General features: G+C 49.2%; 1 protein-coding gene across 1 annotated transcript in view; it reads right to left on the bottom strand.

The window, feature by feature from the left end:
* VILL (villin like) overlaps window positions 1-13,617 on the bottom strand; it is a 32,384-nt gene extending 18,767 nt beyond the window's left edge. The window contains exons 1-3 of the mRNA XM_065744976.1: window positions 13,351-13,617; window positions 1,912-1,993; window positions 698-772 (exon numbers count right to left, since the gene is read on the bottom strand). Of these exons, the coding sequence (XP_065601048.1) occupies window positions 698-772; window positions 1,912-1,980 (144 nt within the window). The 5' untranslated portion in view covers window positions 1,981-1,993; window positions 13,351-13,617. The remainder of the gene's footprint in view (window positions 1-697; window positions 773-1,911; window positions 1,994-13,350) is intronic.
* Between the last annotated feature and the right edge of the window lie 9,091 nt (window positions 13,618-22,708).

Raw genomic sequence — 22,708 nt, 5'->3', positions numbered from 1 at the left:
GAGAGCAGTGGACTGACTAAGAGCTTTGTTACCTGGGGAAGCTCTTGCAATACAAACTGAGCCTGGGAGCATCAAAACCTACAGTGATTATAGCCAGCTCTCTCCAAGAGCACTCACATTCTGCTCTAAGCATGTCTTTGGGTGGCTGCTGCCAAACTGATTCTCCAAAAACGCTCAAAAGGTAACAGGGTGTGTATGGTGGATTTGCCAGTGCTTCTCCCTTGCTTGAACTCAACTGGTTGCAATTAAGCCTGGACCAAACTTGGGTGGGACAGCAGAGGTCTCCGAAGGGAAAGAGGGAGAAGGGCTGCAGAGCTTTATCCACTGTTGGTATGACACAAAGCAGTGGCTCCTCCATGATCCACACCATCTTGTGAAAATCCCATCCCAAAAGTACTCCCATACACTACACAAATTCAGGCCTTGATGTAGCTCGCCAGGAACATACTGGCCATTTTTCCACATCTGGACATAAAACAATGGATCAGTCATTTTAACGAGTTACTGCTAATGGTTTTTAAGGACTTCTGATTTACCAAACACATAGAGCAGTTACAACAGCCACGCTGCATTCAGGTGTGTGATTAGATGGTGAAGGCACACACACACAGCCACTTTCAGCCCCCAGTACTGAGCTGGAACCCAAGAAACAACGTTGATCCTCCCAAACAGACCAATGTTCATTCACCTTACTTACGTGCAGAATTACATAGCAGTCCCCTTCAAAAAAAGTCCCATAGGCTTTTTCAGGTACAGAAACCATCTTCATGTTCTGTAAGAAAACAAACACTTGGGTCATCGCAAGAACTTCAGTGGGGAAGATGTCATTTAAGTGACGGTGAAGGTTTGGATAAAGAAGAATCAAAGCTGTGCTTGTGGGCTGGAAAAGTCACTTTTGGAAGAAATTCCAAATGTACCATGACTTCAGAAGGTGAAAATGAAAATGCTGCTTGCCCAGACCAACAAATATGTTTATTTAAATGCTCCCTGATGCAATCCTGCAGACCTAGGCAAAAAGACCCAGAGGTCATGCTGAGATGCTCTACAGCTTGCATTTATAGTGGATTTGCCACGGATGGAACTGAGCACACCTTATCCTGGATTTAGTTCTGGGCCATGTTTTTTAATTGGCAAACCTGTAAAATTCAAGGATAATTTTCAGTGTAGCAAGTAGTACTGCTGGGAAAAAATGGACACTGATGTCTCCCATCTCCTCTAGACCCTAATTGCACATTGTATCTCATACAAAGGCACAATTAACCAGCCATGCTGCCCAGTGCAGGTGGTGGGACGTGCCACCCACCAGGACACACACAGCTCCTGGACAAGAACAGACTCTGTGCTTCCCTGGAATTCAAGACGTACATTTTTCTGGTGGCTTGACTTGTTTCCCAGCATGCCAACCTGATCCTTGCGAACCAAAACGTCTCTAATTACAGATCCTCTAGAAAGCAACTTAATACAATATTTTGGAGAGAAATGTTAAGGCAAAGACACTGTGGAAAACAGCTGGGATCTGTGGAAAGCCACCACCGCTTGAAGATGTGTTGGAGACTCTTTCCACTTCTCCCCAGGCTGCCCTCACCAGTGAATTGAAACAGAATTAAAGAAAAAGTGAGCACAGCTTGGCTCCAAGCCCTAAGCAAAAACTACCTCAAGGAGAAGGTGCCCCTGCAGGTTCCAGTATCTCTGTAGAAATGCATCAGTCAAAATTATCCTTGTTTTTCAGAGGAACACAAAAAGCACCAAGCAATAACACGACAAATGTAGGGGCAAGCTGAGTTGCTTGTTTCCCACTGCTGTATTTATTTACCTGAAAGAACCCTTTTTTTCCAGATTAGTTCGAGAATATCTTTCTTGACACAGGCATACACACAGAGGACATACAACATAACTGCCCCCTTATCATACCTCTATGCTCCATATCTGCAGACCCAACCTTCTCTCGATAGTTGGAAGATTTGTGTCACCGTCTGTCATCCTGAACTCTGAGCTGGAAGGGAAAGAAAGAAGGAAAAAAGGTAAAGTAAGTACAGAATTAGATAGAACAGTAAGCGTGCTCATCAGCTGGGTTTCTCTTATAGTCAATGAACATAATTGCACCTCGAAATGTCTCTCTGCTGACCATAAAAAGCACATTCCAATTTAGATGTAGTTATCTAGACTCAGGTGGGTTGAACTCCCATTTCCAGGGCATCCATGTTCATGGGGGTCAAAGCAAACTACGGGATCACTGCCCAACAAAGCCTGGATAGGACACCATTGGTCTGATATAGGACTGTTTTTCCCCTGTTTTCATAGATGGGAAGGATTCAGCAGGATGCTGGACCCAACATCAGTGGTGCTCAATTCATACTGCAGCACAAGGGACAGCAGAGACAGTGGGGACTTCCAGGAGACCCATGCCCTCCTGAAGCAGCAGAGGTCAGCTCAAGTGCTCCCAGTCACTAAGGGTCTAAGAAATAAAGCCCTTCCACTTCAGGAGGAGACTCAGGTCTAAGTTAAGTAACTTGCAAGGTATGTCAAGGTAGGACACCAGGTTTCCATCTCCATTAGGCTCAAGGGAGCAAGCACAGTCAGCAGAGGTGATTGTTCACCATCATTCAGGAGGTGACTTGAACACTTATGTTATATGAAGCCAAGCAGCTCACAGGCTCCACTGCCTGTATGGGGAACAGAGGGGATTCAACTGCCCAGACAAAGTTACCTGAGGACATTTAAGATGGTTTGGGTATCTCCAGATGCCACTTTGATGGGTGAAGGTCTCCCATCCATAGAATAGAAGAATCATTTGAGTTGGAAGGGACCCTGAAAGGCCACACAGTCCAACTCCCCTGCAGTGAACAGGGGCACCCACAACTCCAACAGGAGCTCAGAGCCCCATCCAGCCTGCCCCTGAACACCTCCAGATATAAGGCACCTACCACAAGATGGGCCATCCACCAAATCCATCCACTGTCCAATTTGTCAACAGTGAAAAATACCAAGAACTGTTCTTAACCACCTGCTCCCTCTGCTTGGATGGTAGAAGTTTTGCTAGTGAAAAAGCTTCTGAAGCAGATCAAACCCCAGACCAGTGTGTCTGAGCTCACTGGGTTGTATCCTAGCAGAGCTGGCTGGCATAACAGGTGCCTCCTGATCAATTCAGCTCAGCTGCAGAGACCACAGGACAGACTGTGATTGTGTAGGGGCCCAACCCATATCAGCTGTTCCTGTATGAGTCAGTTCTGCACACAGACCAAGGCTCAGCCTTCGGAGAAAGCATGGCTCACTGATTTCTGTGTTTTGCATTCATTTGCTCTGCAAGCACACTCTCCTGATTTGCATTTGCTTATGGCAGACTGAACTATTGTACTGTGTTAAAAACAACTTGATTGACTGCATTTTCTTCCCACCCACCCCCCACCCCGGATGAAATGTCTCTCCTGGTTTTAGGGCTTGGCTTACCCTGTGCACCTCTGCTCCTGTAAGCAGAAAACTGTCTGCAAGAAGGAACAGAGACATTTTTGTATGAGCTTGGCTTCAAAGCTGAGCCACAATAAGATGAAAAATAAAAGAAGCCTCAGCACAAAGACACGAAGGGAGCTTCTTCTGGGGGAGAAAAGAGAAAAGACAGATGATCTCATGCCAGAAGGCATCTTTATTACTTGTGTCGTGAAAGCATGGGGAGATAGGCTGCACTCATCACCATTAGACCATTAGTCATGATGAAGATTTTGCAAGCCAAGAGAACAAAAGTTACTGCTCTATACAGGAATATTGGTGTATTAATGTATTATATAGCCCAGAGCTGTCAGACCATTGCTCCTTGCATAGGCAGTGAAGGACCCACAGCCCTGAGCAGCAGGATTCAGCCATGCTCACTCCTTGGCCACAGATGGATCTGAAGGATGGCGGAAGACTGAATCCACATGGCCTCACCTATCTACCAGGAGGGCATTAAGCAACACTTCTGTTCCCTCCAAATGGCTGCCAGACAAGAAGGAAAAGGACATTTTTCATCTCAGGTCCCAGAAAGGTAATCCCATGTGAACTGAAAGCCAGATCCAGGAAGATACTTCAGCCTCTAAGGAGGAGCTGGACACTTTTCCAAATGGGGTCCTCACTCACTCACTGTGGAGTCTGTGGCCGGCAGGATCTACTGCTACAACCAGAGAACTGTTTGAGTTGGAAGGGACTCTTAAAGGCCATCTAGTCCAGCTCCCCAGCAATGAATGGGGGCATCTACAGCTCCATGAGGTGCTCAGAGCCTGAATGTCTGCAAAGAAGCACAGCCCCAGTTCAGATCTTTAACCAGAACTCTGTCCTTTCACTTCAACATGGCATCTGAAAAGTCCCTATCAAAGAAAAACGCAAGTGAAGCCTTCATCCCTCAGCTATTTTTTCATTTATTTAGGTATTTTCCCTTCCAGTCGAGCACCAAAACGACCTGAACATGGAGTCAGTATGGAGGTTTGTATGTGAGAGAGCATCTGGAGGTGAAGTTTTCACAAAACTGATACTGGTCCCAGTGGAAGGCAGCAGGCGTCACCGCCTCCTAACAGCGCAGGAAGCGGGCAGCTGGCCAGCTGTGAGCACAGCTGGAGCCCTGCTCCTCCCAGCGTCCCAGCCTCCCCTCCAGAAATGTTAACCCGAAGGATCCTCCAATTCCTTTGTGCTCAGACAACTGTGATGGACGAAACCCTCCAGAAGCCAGCTGCACTTCACCATTTCCCACCCAAATGTCTTTGACTCAAAGTGGGGATCTTCAGTTTCCTCTGATCCCGGGGCTCTGGCACGGGCTCTGCTCCCATCGTTTTGGGGAAAGCTGCTCCTCTCCTCCTGAAGACATTAATTGGAGCAGTGTGAAGCACAGATAAGGCTGTCTGTTCCTGTGGACGTTTCAGCTTCTTTCAGCTGGTGGCCAAGTTGGAAATAATAGGAATATGACTTCTATAATCAGACAGCTCATTTCATTAAAGATTTAATGTGGCTTTTAATCTGATGATCCCATAATTCAACTCCTGCCCCGACACAAAATCTAGTATTTATGGAGTGGAAACTTCTCATCTGAGCAAAAACCAGGAAGGGCAGAAACTTTTCTCATTTAAAAAGAAATAAAAGAGACTTTAAAGAGGCAGAGGCTCACCGTGGGGTTTGAACAGCGATGTCCAGCTCAGTTCTTATCTCACCCAAACTGGTTCTGCCCAGACCTAGTTGAAATGCAGATTAGCAAGGAGTGTGAGTCAGCCACCTCTGGGGCAGGAATTTACTGAAAGTAGCTGGTGATGGTGGCAATTTGCTTCCTTCTACGCAGACACTGTTTTACCTATTCCCTTACTTCTACACAAACACAGTTTTATCTGTGAAGGGGGAAAAGAGGCACTAAAGCAGCTGTAGGACTTTGCATGCACATCAGCAGCACACAGCTGTTCAATTTTTGAAGGCAATTTTAGTTGTTTTTTTTTTTTTTTCGTGCAGAGGTGGGGATAGAAAAATAGTCCTATGTGTAACACAGCCGAGTGATTTTACTCATGCTGCCCCATCCCTGACACCTCATTCCTACAGACACTCTGTAGGGATGGGACACAAGGTGTAGGGACACAGGGTTCTGCTGGGCCATCACTGCCTTGGTTAAGATGTTTTAAACTGCAAAGAGCAAATGCTTCTGCTGGCTGAGTGTGAGGGACCAAGGCCAGGTCCCCTGGGCAGCCTGACCTGGTGGGTGAGAGCCCTGCTCATGGCAGAGAGTTGGAACTAAATGTTCTTTAATGTCCCTTCCAATCTAAGCCATTCTATGATAATGAATCTAACTTGATCTAAGGAACAAAGCTGGTAGGTGAAGGCGGATGGGTCTCTTTTACACTTACTGCCAAAATCAGAGCAATGCTCCTGCTTAGTAAATCCAACCCTTCTCCAACCAGCAGTGTGAGAAAGAGCTTTGCCTTCAAGAAGGATCAGATGACTGATTAAGTGTCAAGGTCATCCTAAAGACTGGTTAATAAATAACAATTGGGGTGGAAATGCCAGCAGTCACAGCTTCATTTCAGTCAACCTGGTTTGTGTCGAGGAAGCAGAGGCAGCAGCACGTTTTTCTTGTCAGACTTGGGTTGCTTGGGTGGGGAGGGAGGACAAGCACTCAGGAGGGGACAGAAGATCATTTCAAACTCCTGAGGAACACTCAGAATTAAGTCTGATTTGGCTTGTCTGGGTTTTGGTGGTGCTGGAGTCATGGCAATAAAAAAACCCCAGTGAAATGACTAATGCTCTGCACAGCTTTGGGAAAATAGGAAGCAGCTGTGGCTCTAGCTTTCCAGGCTGAAAGCCCTTATTATTGGGAATACTTGGACTGGCACAGGATGAGGTAAACCAGGGCTGCTGAACTGCTTACATTATAGCTGAGGATCTGGGCCCAAGGATATGCCCCTGGAGGTGTTCAAGAAACATGGAGATGTGCAACATGGGGACATGGTTGGTGGGCAATATTGGTGGTAGGTGGACACTTGGACTAGATGATCTTAGAGGTCTTTCTGAACCTTAATGACTAGATGATCATTTGTTTGCACAAAAGACAGCAGTTAACACTTGTTTTGCTCCAGGAAATGAAATTCAACATCGAGTACCATGCATGGCTCCTCAGCTGCTGCTTGGCATCACTGCTTCAGAGAGCGGCTGTCCCTAGTAAGGGACTGGCCAGAAGCACAGCACTCAGGCTGCATGAGCTGTCTCATTTTCGTGGTGCGAGAGGAGAAAAAGTTCTTTGAATCTCAGCCAATGTGGTGATGAGGCAGGGAATGGGATCTGTGCTTTGGGGGTGGCAAAAGTGGCAAGAGCACAGCTCAACTGACCTCCTCCTCTGTGTACCGTGAAGTCCAGGCTCTGGAGCTCGGTGTGCCAAGGAAATGGCTCTGCACAGACACTGCTGCTGACCACAGAGAGCACTCCAGCCCTCCTGGAAAGAGCTGTTGCCTGGCAGCTGAAATTATGTGAAATAAGCCTTGAAATAAGATGCTATTTCGGATCATGGTGGACAATTAAATATTGGAACAGCTTATTAGGGAAGCTGGCAGGCTCTCCTTTACTTTATGTCTTTGAAACGAGACGGCTGAATGGCCAGGGTGTGCTCTTTGGGCTCGGATGCTCATGGTCTGCAACCAGCAGTCTGCAGTCAGGTGCCACCCTCTTGGTCTGACTATAAGGCAATGACATGGACCAGCCCTCACGCTTCAGGGCTTCACAGCCTCCTCCATGGGCCAAAAAGGACCCCTTATCCTTCCTACCAAGTCATCTACACAGATTATGGAAGGGGTTGAAGGGCTCTTAGACTCTTTTGATCCACCAGTCAGAATCAGAGAGCGCGCGCGGGACATGGTGAGCTATGATTACAAGAAACTCATTGTTCACCTTCTCAGGGACACTGGATCAGGAGCTGAGAAGGAACCTCCCCTGAGCTCAATGGGAATGTTTGCACCTTTCTCCACCAAAGGCTGCTAGAGATCATCAGATCCAACCCTTTCAAGTTGGTTCATCCTATGTCAACTCCATCATCCAAGTCAACTCATCCTGCGATTGCTAACTGTCATCATAGGAGACTGCTCTTCTGTGCTCATGGGGGCAAGGGCTGGGATGACAAGGACTGAGCTGCTAAAGTGTGTTCAGAGGGAAAACTTAAGGGCCTGGGATGAAGAGAAGAACAACTGAGGTGATTTTACGTCCTTAGTCTCTCGAACTGGAAGTGCTGTACACCACAGGAAAGGGTTATCTCTTGAACCCTGGAAACTTACCCACCTTCAACCGCTGTCTCGGGACATCATCAAGATGCAGACCCTCAACATTTCTCCCTATAACCTGTGCTCTCACCCTCTGCCCATTCCTGACATCTCCAACTTACTTTGTAGCTTACACAGAGCCTTTTCCAGAAAACCAGTGATGCTGTGAGCCTTTACCTTTCAGTCCCTTGGAAGCTACACGCAGGTGGGCTTAGCACTAATTCTCCAGACACACCATTGCTCCTTGCTTAAAAGGGAGGAGCACAAGGAGTAATGCATTACAGGGAAACAGTTCCTAGTTGCCACAGCCCTTCACCTGAACCTCATCTGTCTCTTCAAATTCCTTAGAGAACATCTGATTCAGGAGGACTGGCAGAGCATGGTTTGTCTCTTCTGACACTGCAGACTCTCCAGCCGCCACTTTTCCACCTGCCATCAATTCCAGCCCATCACCTTGCTCCATGCAGAAATCCTTCCTCATCTCTCCACAACCCCCTTTATCATCTCCTTTCTTCTCCCCGTTCATCTGGCTGCTGGTAGCTTTCCAGCAGTCTGATCTTCAAGCAGATGGCCTTGGGAAACTGATTTGTAGGAGCAGATTTTCCCAAACTGCTGCTATTTCAGAATCCTCCTGCTAAAATTTTAACGCCTATTTTCTCTGGTAAGAGATATGCTGTCCCTGAAAACTTCTCATCAATGTAACAACATAGAGGTAACTAAATAGAGAGAAGCCCTGGATGTCCCAACCCTGGAGGTGCTCAAGGCCAGGCTGGATGGAGCCCTGGGCAACCTGATCTGGTGGGAGGCAACCAGCCCACGGCAGGGGGCTGGGGCTGGGTGGGCTTTGAGTTCCCTTCCAACCCAAACCAGTCTACAGTTCTATGAAACCCACCACCCTGTGGCTGTGAGATAAAACAGCTTCACAAGAAGCTTTTAGGAGCCTGCTGCATGCAAGTGCCTTGTGGCAGCGTTGCCCGGGGTGTAGTGCCAGGTGCAGTATTTTCAAATACTAAAAAGCAGCTTGACTCATGCTTGCTCCAGGGGTATCCACCTCTGGCTTCTCACTGTGAGGTTACTGAGTCAGTCACAGTGCAGAGCCATCCCTGGAGAAAGCAGGCACAAAAGCCTGCCAATTCATTACAGACAAATCTTTCTTTCAGCTCTTCTTTGCCCTGGTGAAAGGCAGAGATTTCTGGCTCAGCACCAGCCCTGCATCCAAAGGCAGGGCTTCATGACACAGCAAGGGCAGGAGATGTATGCAGGAGGAAAACAAAGCTGAGGCCATTTTCATTCCTCTTCCTAGTTTCCTGGGAAGTGGTTTGGGTTAGAAGCATTCTCAGAAGCTTCTAATTACTCATCACCTCCAGGAAGAAAGTTACGATCCTCCCCAACACCAATGCTTAGCATTATTAAACCTCATGACTGCAGGTAAGTAAAATAAGAGTTGAGATGAGAGGGAGGAGGATGGGTGATCCATCACGTGTACAGAGGCTTCTGGGGCCCCAGGGAGCCCCTGAGCTTCAGAAATGTGCAGGAACTGGAAGGCAGATGGATGGCTGAGAAGAGACCCTACAAATAAGGCACTGTCCTGCTGACACAGAAGAGGCCGTAGCTTAAGGAAGGCCAGGAAAGGGGATGAGAGGATGGGATTCATTCAGACTCAATTGCATATCTGTTTGAGGTGCTGAAGGAACTGCAGAATTATTAAGGTTGGAAAAGACCTGTAAGATCATCTAGTCCAATCCCAACCCATCCCCACCACGCTCGCTAACCACATTCCCCAGAGCCACATCTCCACGATTCTTGAACACCCCCAGGGGCAGTGACTCCACCACCCCCCTGGGCAGCCTGTGCCAATACCTCATCACTGTTTCTGATAAAATCCAACCTGAACCTCCCCTGGTGCAACTTAAGTCCATTACCTCTCATCCAGGAAGTCTAAGGAGGACTCTCTGGGTGGTTCCCCCCATCCCAACTCTGGGTCTTTTGACAGAACTGGCAAATCTCTGCTCAGCCTACAGGGAAACTCCAGATGTAGAGCTTCCCACACTGTCCTTCACCTCTGGCAGCATATGGGAGCCCAACCCCGTCCTCCAAGCTCAACAACCTGCTCCAGGAGATCCTGTTCCAGGTATGTTGTCGTGGACTGTGGGTGAGGCCGTGGCACAGGCAGCCCAGAGAAGCTGTGGCTGCCCCATCCCTGGAGGTGCCCAGGGCTGATGGGGCCCTGGGCAGCCTGACCCGGTGCTTGATCTGGAGGTCGGCAACCCTGCCCACAGCAGGGGAGTTGGGACCAGATGATCTCTGAGGTCTCTTCGAACCCAAGTCTTTCAACAATTCAATTATTCAGTGACTGATTTAGTGATTCCATGAACCAGATGAGCCAAACACCATAAAAAAGGCTGCAGTTAAACCCAAACACCAGCACTCACCTACCCCGTCCTTTTTAAAAATCAAGTCTTAGGGTTACGATCTTTAATATTTACTGTGTGAGCATGAATGCACACAAGATAGTGAGCACGTTTTCCTGGTGCAGTGTTTAAGTACTGCAATTGTATAAGCCCTTGGTATCAGGAGTTTTGTTTGATGGTGAGGGAGCAGGAGGGCTGGTCTGGACCTGTGCCCACTGGCCTCCCAGTGGAAAGCAGCAAGACCAGTGTTAACTATTGAAAGGAAGGGATCATACAATCACAGAAAGATCGAATGGTTTGGGTGGAAGGGAACCTAAAGATCATCCAGTTCTAACCCACTGCTGTGGGCAGGTTGTCCTCCACCAGCTCAGGCTTCCCAGGGCCCCATCCATCCCGGCCCTGAGCACCTCCAGGGATGGGGCATCCCAGTTTCACCCCGGTCACGTCAAACTCAGGACAGGGAACCCAGGACTTCCCGTTAAAAAAGGTTTACATTTCAGACTGCAAATGACCTGGGTGTGAGCCTGACATTCAGCACGTCAGCATCCAGCAGCACGATGGGTAGAGCCGAATGAATAAAACATCCCTGCGAATACCACGAAGAGCTTTAAAAGAGTCATTCATCCGGGGCCTGCTCTTGCAACCAGAGCTGCCAATGGGAGTTTTGTCTGAGTACTGAGGAGGAAATCGGGCATCAGAAGGGTGAAATTTGCTCGGAGCCAAGCAGCAACTTCAGGCAGCAAAGCGCAGTGATTCAGGCTCCAGCAGCCTCCCAAAGGGAAAGTGGGTATCTGAATAACAGCATCACCCGAAAAAGAACATGACTTCCAGTGCTGCCCATCCCAGCTGTTTTAGCAGGAGCAGTTTTAAATCAAGGGCTATCCAGAAACCTATTCTTTCACTGCAGGGCATGGCCACAGGGTGTTTTTAGGTGGGAGAGATCAGCTGCTCTGAATAGCCCATTCCACAGGAAACAGCTGGGATGGAGCTCAACCATGCAATTTTATGTCCCCTGTGCCTCAGGTCTTTGACGTGGATGTGAAGGAATGACAAGTCCTAGCCTCAAGTAAGCATGGATAGGCTCAGATAAAGGGAGATAACAATGGCAGGACTCCTCTTTCAAGCAAAGCTCCTTGGAAATCAAGGCAAGATGCACAGAACCCTATGCTGAAAATCAACATTGCACTTGAGAGGACTTTTCTGAGTGGAGAATGCCAAAGACATAGAGACAACATTTATCGTTTCTGATTTCCTTTTGCACTCAGAACAGTCAGTGGAAATGAGCAATCAGCCAGGATAAATCACAACTAGGCCCGTTTCCAGAGCTGTTTTATGTGGAAAGTGAGAGCACAGAAGAGAGATTAAATGAGCCTTGGGAGCAGGTATCCCCCTGTGACTGTAGAGTGTGTGTGTTCATCTGAGCAGTCAGCAGAGGCTTGAGAATATATCTGGGATAAAGAAAGAGACAAAGCAGAGGTATTTTGGGTGCAGGATGTCCACATGAAAGCCCTTTCTTGCGTAGGTGGGCATGTGGTATTCAGTAGAGCAGCTTTTAGAGCAGACACACACAGCCCAGCCCATGGACTTGTGCCAGCCATAGAGCAAGTTTAGGGAGGCTGCCATTCCTTGTGACAAACAGGGCCCTCAATGAAGGTTAATGGTGTCACACTCCTTCTCCAGGTGCTGGGCAGGTGGCACAAAGGTCTCATCGTAGCTCTGGGCTGTGGGGATGGGGATGAGCAACCACATCATGGGCAGTGCTGGGGGTTCAGGCTCTGGGATATACCCCAGCCTGGAGTCACTGGGCTCGTGGTGAATCTCCTTCATGTATCACATGTCCCACACCTCCCTGCAGCTCCACAGCAGGGAAGGTGACAACATCCACACTTGAAAGTCCAGAAAAGACACAGAATCACAGAATTGTAGGGGTTGGAAGGGACCTCTAGAGATCATCGAGTCCAACCCCCCATGCCGAAGCAGGCTCCCTAGACCAGGTTGCACAGATAAGACATGTGCTGCTCCATGGGAAAGACCAAGAGACACCACGAGCATAGAGTCAAAGAATCATAGCATCATGGACTGGCTTTGCTTGGAAGGACTGTCACCATCCTTGCCCATTCAAAGCAGGGATCTACTTCTCCACCTCACCGAGAGCCCCAAGATACAGGGGGGTGCAAGAAGACCAGGGTGATGCTATTTGAGGCCAAGGCACGAAACCTTTGCCCCCAGCTGGGACACATTGACAACTGCTGCCACAAGGTCCTGCCTAGGAACTCACATCACGAGACAAGGGAGGTGGGGGAGAAGGGCAGCCTGGTGAGGGGAGGAGGGCAGAAGACATATCCTCGATTTTCCTGGCCTAATGCCCATCCTTGTGCTCCCTTCCAGCACAGCAAGGCATGGTAAAACCCCACCAAAACAAAGGCTGATGCCCTCTGATTGTCCAATTTCCACTTTGCAGGCTCTCGTTTATCCATTTAGCTGCGGTGTGTAAAGAGCACCTGGATGATTCACCCGCTAAGTGCTACTCTTGTGGGGCCAGTTTGCTGCTGTAAGAGCTGTTTACACCTGTGCTAGGTGCCTTGAACAAATGCAAACCTCCCCCAGATGCTAATTCATATCACTTCTCCTTTCTGCTCAATATTTATGCTCCTAATAGACACGCCTAAGAAAAACACTGGCAAGTAAGCCCGCAGCTCCACTCCATTACAACTGCGTTTTATCGGTCTGATCTGCATCTCAAATGAACTAGAGGAGAAAACAATCTGTGCTCGCAGAGCAAGCAGCACTCAGCCATGAGGAGCTTTGTCAAGCAGACTCCAGCGGGACCCATGGATCAGAACTTCCAGTGAAGCTTTTGTCGCTGCTTGAACCCACAGCGTCCTCTTGTCCTTTGGGCAAATCCCCATGGCAGCAAGGAATGAAACAAATCAGGTCAAAGCAGAACTCCGTGCGTGAAATCAAAGCTGCTCTGAGCAGAGATCTCAATGCAAAGTGCTCCTCGGCGAGCGGAGAGAGCTGCTTGCCCTGTGCCAAAGGCAGCACTGGGGGTGCAGGTCTGGGGGGCTCATTCTTTTTATTTTATGAAATTATTATTATTATTATTTCTATTCCTTACTCCTCCACCAGGCAAAAGCAATCATGGAACAGCTTTAGAATAAAGCCAGCAGGGGTGCAGAAAAGCTGCTTACCTTACTGGAAAGCACCCGGCCTCCTCGCAGCTCTCCTTCCTCAGCGATCCCAGCACTTTCTCTTCTCTGGTGAGCTCGTTTCAAGGCACTTTTGTTTGCTGTCCTGCTACCTTGTCAGCCAGGGAACGGCTGTGCTCGGTAATTCAATCCTCTACTTAACTGCAGACACTCCTACTGCAGCTCACACCCATTTCCAGGCTCACCGAGGGACAAAGAGGGAGCCGGCACCGGAGAGTTCCGACCAACTGTTTGCATCAAACGTCCACCAGCGCTAATGATTAAGTGCTGCCTTAATTAGAGACCTGTTTTGTCCAGATTGAAAGGGCAGAAGTGTTGCTGTTTTTTTCTCTCTCTTGTGGCTACACAAAGCCAGGCGTGGTGCTGCTCGCTGCCACATCAGCACTTGGGTCCCAGTGCCCCAGCCCCAGTCCTTGACTCTGTCTGACCCTAATTTCAGCAGCCAAAGTGGCCCAAGAGGGGGATGCTGTGGGCATGCACCCTTACTGGGTCTTCCTCTGGGCAGTGAGGAGCTGGGGGTGAGGATGGCCACCAAGGTTACTGGCATTGGAGCGTGCAAGCAGGCTGCCCTCCCCAGAGACAGGTAATGATAAACCAGAAAATCACCACAAGAGCTGGCAGCGTTTGCAGGAGCCACCACTCGTAGCTGACAGCTCTCCTGTGTGCTGGGAATGGTGGTTCAGAAGAGGTGTGAGATAACCCCACTAGGTGGGCTTCATGTCTACCGTCCTGGTAGGAATGATGTACCTGAAGCTGCGTTTTTTCCACCCTTGTAATGCTCTAGGAAGCACATGGGTGGATATACACTGCGGTATGGCAGCTCGCTGTTAAGAAGAAAGCACTTACAGAGGGTGGCTCTGACACGAAGCCATGTAAGTTGCCTTGGTGCCACTGGCTGTGGGTGACCTGAAGACAAAGCCACCGCCTTTCTGTCCCAAACACTCTTGGTTGGTGATGGGAACATCCCTCACTGGAGAGGAGCTGAGGCACTTCTTACCCTGCTGTCACTGCCTGGCTCTGCCCATGGAGACCAGGGCCCATGGGGTGCCCAAGGCAGCATCCTGCGTGCTTCTGGGCAGCTTGCTCAGACCTGGGCTTTCAGAGGAATTCAGAGGCCAGGCTCCCAGTGGGAAACGTGCCTCTCAACATCAATCCCTTCCATCTCCTGTGCTCACCGATGAAATGAGGACACCAACCCTGCTCCCCTTTTTGCAAGAGCAGGAAGAGGTCACCAGGCATTCAGGTGTTAGAATGAAAATTGTGTTTAGAGAGATGCCAGAAAGGGCCGTTCCCAGGATGGGGCCTAGTTGGGTTTTGAATATCTTCAAGGATGGATGCTCCACAGCCTCTCTGGACTAGGATCCATCCAAGTCCTTTCCTTCCTTTCCTCCATCAAGTTTCTCCTGCCATGCTGTCCTTTGTGGAGCCAGGAGTTGGACTCAGTGCTCCTTATGTGTCCCTTCCAACTCGGGATATCTACAATTCTATGATTAATTTCTTAGAATAATGCACATAAACTGCAAATGGATATGGGTGAGCTCATCAGCTAAATCAGATACAAGAATGAGATTAAACAAACACCGTTTTCAAGATCGAGTCTGAGGGACCTGTCGTGGGATGAGTGCCCAAAATAATTGTGACACTAGGTACAGATCAGCATACCACTGATCACGATAGCTGCCAGTCATGGTGCAGGTTGAACCTGCTCGTTCAGCCCAAGTGTGCCCATATTTGAGAGGAACGCTTTAGAGATCTCATGGCTTGATGGTTGCAGTTGCAAAACTATCCATTTATCTGCAGGTTATGGCTCACAAAACCCACAGCAGCCTCCACCTTACATTTCTCATTCTGAAAATTCATGCTGAGTGTCTTCCTCTTCCAACCCATCTCCACGGCTGCAGCTACATGAATGTGAGCCCTGGGAAGCACGTCCTTCCTGTTGCCACTGCTTTGGTTGTAAGGCTCATCTGGCTCATGCACACGCAGCATTTGAGCTGTCTCTCCCAGCTCCTTTTCACCTCCACTGTGACAGTGGTAAATAATCCTGGTAAGCATTTAAGGAGCCCGAATCCGTAGAAATATGTGTTACATCAGCTTAGGACAGTGAGTGCTGAGAGAAAGGGAAATGTTTGTCATAAAACATGGGCTCATTTAGTGCTGAGCTGGAGGCACTTTTTCTTCCTGCTAATTTCAGTCATGCCATGGGGTTACAGAGCAGAAAACATTATTTCCAAGCAGTTTAACTTGGTACTAGTGTAGAACAGAATAGCTTGGCTTCCATAACTGCACATAATCTGAGATGTTCTTGTTCCAGCTAATTTTCCCATATGCATGACCCCACGTATTCATCCTGAGCCTCGATATTCCCAGAGCTCCAAGGCCTTGTGGTTTCAGGATATTTTCCATATGCACAAATGGCAGATGAGGCTCTGCTCTGCATCGCAGTGCAAGCCTGAGACACTGGAGACATTGTCACAGGGAGCTGCTGGGGGAAATCACAAGTGCTGGGAGGAAGAGTGCAAGATCAATGTTTGGCAGTGCAGTGGCCCCCCACCTGCTTCACCCTTGGCCACCCCATGTGCCTGTGGACAAGGTTAACATTGTGCATGGGGAGACAGGCTCTGCCAAGGATGTATTTACCAAATGACACGTTGGAAAGGTATTTCCACCCCAACTCATGGCTACAGAGCTCTTGGAGGAAGAGGAGAGGCCAAACCCTGCAGGTGAGATAACACAGCATGGGCCTCTCACTTGGGAGGCAAAAAAAACCACCCATATATCTGCTCAAGAGTGCAGGGACCCATTACTGCTTCTATGGGTTTTTGGTTAGTGAGCATGGTGGGGATGGGTTGGAGGTTGTACTGGGTGGTCTTAGCAGCTTTTTCCAATGGTAATGATTCTGTTATTGTCAGGGTCCTGCAGTCAAAGCGTGGTATGGATTTCTGAGAAGGTTGCAGGAGATCTTTGCATGGCCCCAGACCAAAGCATGTGACATTTTGCTATGCATTGTGCACTCAGGCACTCCTCTGCCCTGTGAAATCATTGTGTCCAGATGAAAATACAGACAGTGCCTCTTACAGGGCTCCCTATAGATCTGATAGGCGTGACATGGGGGGGTTACAACTTGCAGCAGTGCAAGCAGCTCCACATCCAGCCCATGAGCAAGGCAGGGAGGCACCGAGCCTCAGGTTTGCTGTAAGGTTTGCTGCAGGAAAGTGAACCTAACTTTGCTCTTTGGCCCTATGGGTTTGGAACGGTGGAGGTCAAGTCTTGGCATGGAAAATGCTTTGAAGGGCAGTGCTCTGCAGGAAGCAGCTGACAAGGCAGCACGGCTGCCACTGATGGGTGCTGGTTAATGGGCAACCATGGAACGTGGAAGGGGCTCAAGGTAGAGGAAGGTGCATGGGCAGGTGGGTGAGGACTGCTTCTCCACAAGGCTGTCCTGCACCAGCCAAAACAAAGCGATCATCTGGAACAAGTCCCTGCATCCTTCAGCTTTCAGCACACAGAGAAGCCCTTCCATCCCGGCTCTCAGGCGGTGCTGTGCACAGAGCCATGCACACATCACCCCCTGCAGAAGCAGTGGCAGGATGTGCTAAGCCCTCTCCTCCCAGTTCAGAGGAAAGGAGTGGTCTTGGCAAGCCACGAACTCAAGGAATAGCTTGGTGAGAGCTTTGGAGAGCCAGCTTGATGTCCTGGTTCCAGCAGCTTGCAGCAGGTTGAGACAGGAGCAGTGGCTCTGGCACAGATCTTAAAGTGCTGGGGCAGAAGCAACCTGTACCAGTTGCTCCAATTCATTGCTGATCTTAGTACAGGCTTCACTTTAAGCCAGCCATGATGGGATGTGAACTGGGGATATGATGCTTATGGGGAAAGGAAACCCCTTTGCAAGAGAAAAGGAGAGAGTTCAGAGATGGACACACGTTACAGCACCACAACAAAGTCTGCCAGGGCTTCTGGGGCTGGCTGCAGCATGGGGAGCACTGGCCGTGCCTGTGTGCACTGTGGGTGTGGGCTCCCCTCTCCGTTTGCTGACTCACACCGTGGCCAAGAATTAGCAGGTGCACTGAGAAAACAGGATAGCTGAGGTGGGACTGTGGCATGGGCAAACAGCAGCCCTGGATGCCTTCCAGAGGGAGGAGGAATGTGGCAGTGGGGCCACGGTTCTATCAAGTTGTGTCTCTGGGGAGGCTCCCAGAAGGACCTGGGTCCCCCAGACCCCATACCACCATCAGACCCCACCCCTAACACCGATGCCAGAGTTTGGGGAGCTGATGTTCTTGGGGTTGTTGGCTGGCTGGCTGATGGGACAAATGGGGTTTGTGCTAGAAAAGCTTCAATTTTCTATTACTTCAGAAAATTACCCCGCTTTTCCAGAATGCCAAAAAGCCCCAGGGAACTCCTCGTTGTCGTTGGGTGCTCAGCAGGACTTGGCCTTTTGGAGATGGAGAAGCTAATGGGCTGAGCTTCAAGGCAATGTGATGTACTCACAAGGTGTAACCCCGGGGGACAATGAGTGGGAGAACCAAGCTATCACATTCCTTTTCCTGAGCATTTTCCTCACTTTTACATAAACTACAGCCAGCTGAGTTGAGGTTCTGGGCTGCCAGCTGCTGATAACTGTTATCAAATTACTAACTTCCTCTAGAGATCTCAGATCCTGATTCAGCCCCTTACAAAGCAAATGCAGATGACTTACAGACTCCAAAGCACGTCACTCCAGGGTAAGCCATTGTGAGAGCTTTGTGCAGAGATGTGTACCCATCTCCTGTCAGGCAGTCTCAGGGGTTACCAGCTGGGAGATGGTTAAGGTCTCCTCCCACTCAGCATTGCTGTGGGAATTGAACAAGGACAGGAATAAGCTCTGATTGCCAAAGCATCAGCTCGGTGGCTTGGGCATGAAGACCAACCTCCTCCTTCATGTCCTGACGCCACCTTCAGCCCTCAGCCACAGCACGGAGCTGATGCTTCCTCTTAGGGAGAGAACCATGTCTACCTCAGAAAGGAAGGCTGTGAGGAGAGGGAGGCAAAAGCAGAGAGAATCAGTAAAAGCAAACATCCCTCCCAATGAGGCAGTCTTGCAAACCACTGTATTTGCGAGGAGTTTCATGAAACCTCAAGGGTTCTCTCTCAGCCCTAATGAAAACCTTACGAAACCCAACAAATTCCAGCACGATTTGGTCAGGCTTGTCAAGCAAAGCCTTTGCAATTTCTGGCATCAGTTGAATCCAGCAGAAAGGAGATGTTTCACAGCAGAAGCTGCACATGCAGGGCGGGCTCAGCCCAGCACGAGTTAATGGGTGTGTGACCCTGACAAAGTTCAGCCCGTGGCAGCCTTTGCTTGGTGAAGGAGTAACTTGCTGCTGCCATGGTGGTGACACCCCCTGAGGTCTGGGCTCCTGGCAGCCATCCTTGCATGGGAAGCACACCGTGAGCAAGATGAAGCATTAATGTCTTGTCCTCCTGTGGGAGCTGAAGCTAAAGGAGGTCATTTCTGCCTTTTTCATAGAATTATTATGGTTGGAAAAGACCTCTAAGATCATCTAGGCCAACCATCCACCCACAGCCTATGTTGTCCACTAAACCATGTCCCCAAGTGCCACATCTCCACGGTTCTGGAGCACCTCCAGGGACAGTGACCCCACCACCTCCCTGGGCAGCCTGTGCCAGTGCCTGACCACCCAAACAGAGAAATTTTTCCTGGTATCCAACCTATTGGCCATGATTAAATGTGAGGCTTGTGTCAGAACCAGGAAGTCAACACAGGCCCCCAGTAGCTCATCCCACTGTGGAGATCTGACCTGACTTTCCCTCCTATGGGGTGCAGTCAGTTATTAGCACCAAGTGAAACCAATCGGTCCCAGTGGGAGTTTGGGTCACTGGATGCTGAAAGGCACTGCTGCAGAACACAGCAGCTGTAGCAGTGCAGGCTGCTGGAGCTCCCAACCCACACTATTTTTTTTAGCACTCAAGCACACAGAGGTTTTCACAAATGTGAGAAACCCGATTGCTCACATTAGTGACTCTACCTGAGTGCCCACAAAATAACCCCACCCTCCCACACGAGCTTAATCTTTAATCCCCATCACCTCAGTGACCTGGCTGCACGTGTGACTACACGGTGACTCTGCTGAGGGTGGAGGTGGGGGTGAGCTCCTGAAGCCACGGCCCCGTGCCAGCACAGCATCCACCTCCATGAATTCAGCACGGCAGCCACCAGTCTTACTTCTTGAAATTGTGGTGCCCAGATGTGGGAAGTGCCAGGTCGGATGTGACCTGTGCTGTGAGAGGGGCAGCTGGGAGAGGACCTGAGCTTCATGTTTGGGTCTGTTCCCCAAATCTCCTTGTAACAGAGCAATTTTATTTTTCTCAGGGGCGCGGGCAGTTTGGTAGCTGAGCTGTTTCCCAGCTTCTGTTGTTCAAATGTGCCAAATGGGGCCAATGAATTTCAAACCATAGGAGGTGAAGGAGTCAAGCTGCAGATCCCCAGGACCTGCAGGCAGAGCCAAACCATGTCCATGAGCACAGGGTATGGCAGGTAGCTGTGGGACAAGCTATTGTTCACAGGAATGCAGCCCTGCCTGTGCCAACCAGGAAGGAGGAAGGGAAATGAATCTCCCCAAAGGCTGAGAAACTGTCACCCTGTTAAATGTCACCCCTCCCTGCGAGGACCTGCTGGTGCACCCTGAAAACCTCTCATTTCAGGAAAAACCTCACCCTGGAGGCTGATACACCCAATTTCTGCTGGAGTGCTTTGGTTGTTAGTGCAAACATGGACACTGCCTGTCCTGAACGGGTTGGAGCACCAGCACCCTGCGAGGAGCTCACCCGAGCATTGTCCTGAGCAGTTTTAGTTACCGTGTTTGCACACCAAACAAGAAACCTGCCTTACTTCTGCATGGGACAGGGCTCTTTCTGCCGTGAGGGAGAGGTCATGCTCGAGGTATCCTTGTCCATAATAAAAGGACCAAGATTTGTACGTGAAGCGTGGAGCACTGGAGCTGCACAGAGAGGTGGTGGGTCTCCTCTGGAGATGTTCAGGACCCACCTGGACACCTACCTGTGCAAGCTGGGCTGGAGCTGCTCTGGCAGGGGGGTGGACTCCGTGATCTCTGGAGGTGCCTTCCAACCTCTACAGTTCTGTGATACTGTGATATGAAAAATGCAGAAAGAGCAGCAGCCGCTGGTGCAGCGTTGCGTTCTGCATGAACCAGTGACAAATTCAGGCTCCCTCAGAAACATTTTCCACTTTAACCAGTAACCATCAGTTATAAAACCGCACAGCCCAGCTCTCAGCCATTTCAGCCTCATTCCAGAAAGTTTCAAGCCTCCAGTAATGCAGCCTTGAAGATATTTCCTTACATCCCCTTTTTTCTCCCCTAAACCAGCCTTCCCAGCTGGGTTACTGACCCCAGAAACACTTTCTGAAAGCAAAGCAGCAGCAGATGGGCATGCTGGGGTCACTGGGAGCAGGGAGCTTTCTTAATATTGGCTTTTGATGACTGATGCTGATGCATTTGTGCCACAAAAGGCCAGCTGCAGGTATGTGCAGAGGTGCATGAAGTCTGCACGGGGTGGTCAAGGGGAAGAAGTATCAATCAGTGAGGGTGCATGCCATGTTGGTCCAGATGAGCAATATCCCTGATTCAACCATATACAGCCTGGATGTAGCTATGTGGTGGTCCTAATACATTGATAAAACCTTTCTCTTTTCTCTTTTCTCTTTTTCTCTTTTTCTCTTTTTTCTTCCCTTCCCTTCCCTTTCCTTCCCTTCCCTTCCCTTCCCTGTTTCCTTTTTCCTTTTTCTTCTTTTTTCTTTTTTCCTTTCCTTCCTCTTTCCTTCTTTCCTCCTCCCTGGCACCAAGTAGCACAGCAGCAATAGTTTCCCAGATTTTACATAACTTCCCTTCTGAATGTATTCCTAGAATGAGTCTCTCTTTTATTTTTATTTTTTTGCCACGGCTCTTGGTTTTTTGTTTTTTTTTTTAAACTTAATGTTATTTTCTTCTTCAGAAGCATTGCATGAGCAATCCAAGCTCTGTCAGCTGTTTTATCTCTCTGCTCTCCTTCTGCAGAGCAGTTTTCTAAAGACAGCAACCACAACAAGGTGAGGAAGAGCCCTCCCTGGGAGAAGCAGCAATAGGAAACGCCCATAAAGCCCCACAAAGCCCACCCAGCTTACAGCAGTGTCTTCAGGGTAGCAGGGCTTAGTTCTTTCCATGAGGCTTCAAGTGGGACTAAAGCAATTTCTGCTTGGATTTCCTGAGAAGCAGAGCCCTCTGGATGGGGGGGAGGAGTCAAAGGATGAACAAAGCCACAGGTGATACCTGCTGGCAGACAGCAAATGGGTTTTTCAGGTTAAGTCATCAGAACAGACTTTCAGGAAAGCAGGACCGTGCCTTCATGCAGTTTATAGGCTCGGATTGGGAGCACTGACATCAGCATCTCTGTGCAGCTCTTTCTATTGCCTAGTGGCTTAAGCTGAGCTGAAAGTTAAAACAGAACATGGGAGGGCAGGCAGAGCTCACTGGGACTGCAGCAGCCTCAGCTGTCCTACATTTGAGTTTCTTTCATTGCAGGAGTTCAGGTTACTTCTAACAGCCCTTTATGTCTCAGAGTCGTTAAAAGAGAGAATTTATTAGGCTGCAGTTGTGCTCACTTAGGAACTGAGAGTAGTTCCCCTGGCTGAAATTGCTGCTGTTGCAGCAGAACCAGCTCTCTGGAGCACTGGGTGCAGCAGAGTGGATCTTGCTTCCTGGTGCACCAAGGCCAGCAGGGTTTGTTCTTCTGGAATGGTCACGGTGGGGCTGGGTTGATGGTTGGACCAGATGATCTTAAGTGGTCTTTCCAACCTTAATGATGCTATGATTCTGCTCTGAAGGCAGAGGGAAATACAAGATGCTTGGGTTTCTCCTCCCACCGACTGTATTTCACTTCCCCTTGGCTTAAAGCTTGCCAAGTCCTGAGCTGCCCTTGCTGGGAAGCATTTCTACCCTACTCCTGCAGCATAAATGTCCTCTCCCAAATCCCAAACAAGTTATAATGCTTTTGCAAACAAACAAAACCACCAAGGTTAGCAGTGAGGATTTTGGCAGGGAAAAGTGTTTATCACACCAGGGAAGGTATAACAACATCCTTTCAAACTCTGTTTGAGAAATATTGATTCCCCTCTTTACTTCTTATGCGCTGATGATGGGATCCTGCTCGTTCATGGAAGAAAAAAAGTCAATAATGAAAATGAACACAAACATTCTGTGCTGGGGAGACCCCGGCTCCTCCTGCAAGGGAAATTCCGCACTCATTAAACAAATGAAGAAATCACCTCTGAGGCACTGAGTGC

This window comes from Cyrtonyx montezumae, unplaced genomic scaffold, assembly GCF_038088225.1.
Source record: "Cyrtonyx montezumae isolate F1298 unplaced genomic scaffold, pur_monq_1.0 scaffold_32, whole genome shotgun sequence".
NCBI classification, from domain to species: domain Eukaryota; kingdom Metazoa; phylum Chordata; class Aves; order Galliformes; family Odontophoridae; genus Cyrtonyx; species Cyrtonyx montezumae.
The sequence above is the reverse complement of the archived record's forward strand: the minus strand, read 5'-3'. Positions and strand labels throughout refer to the sequence as shown.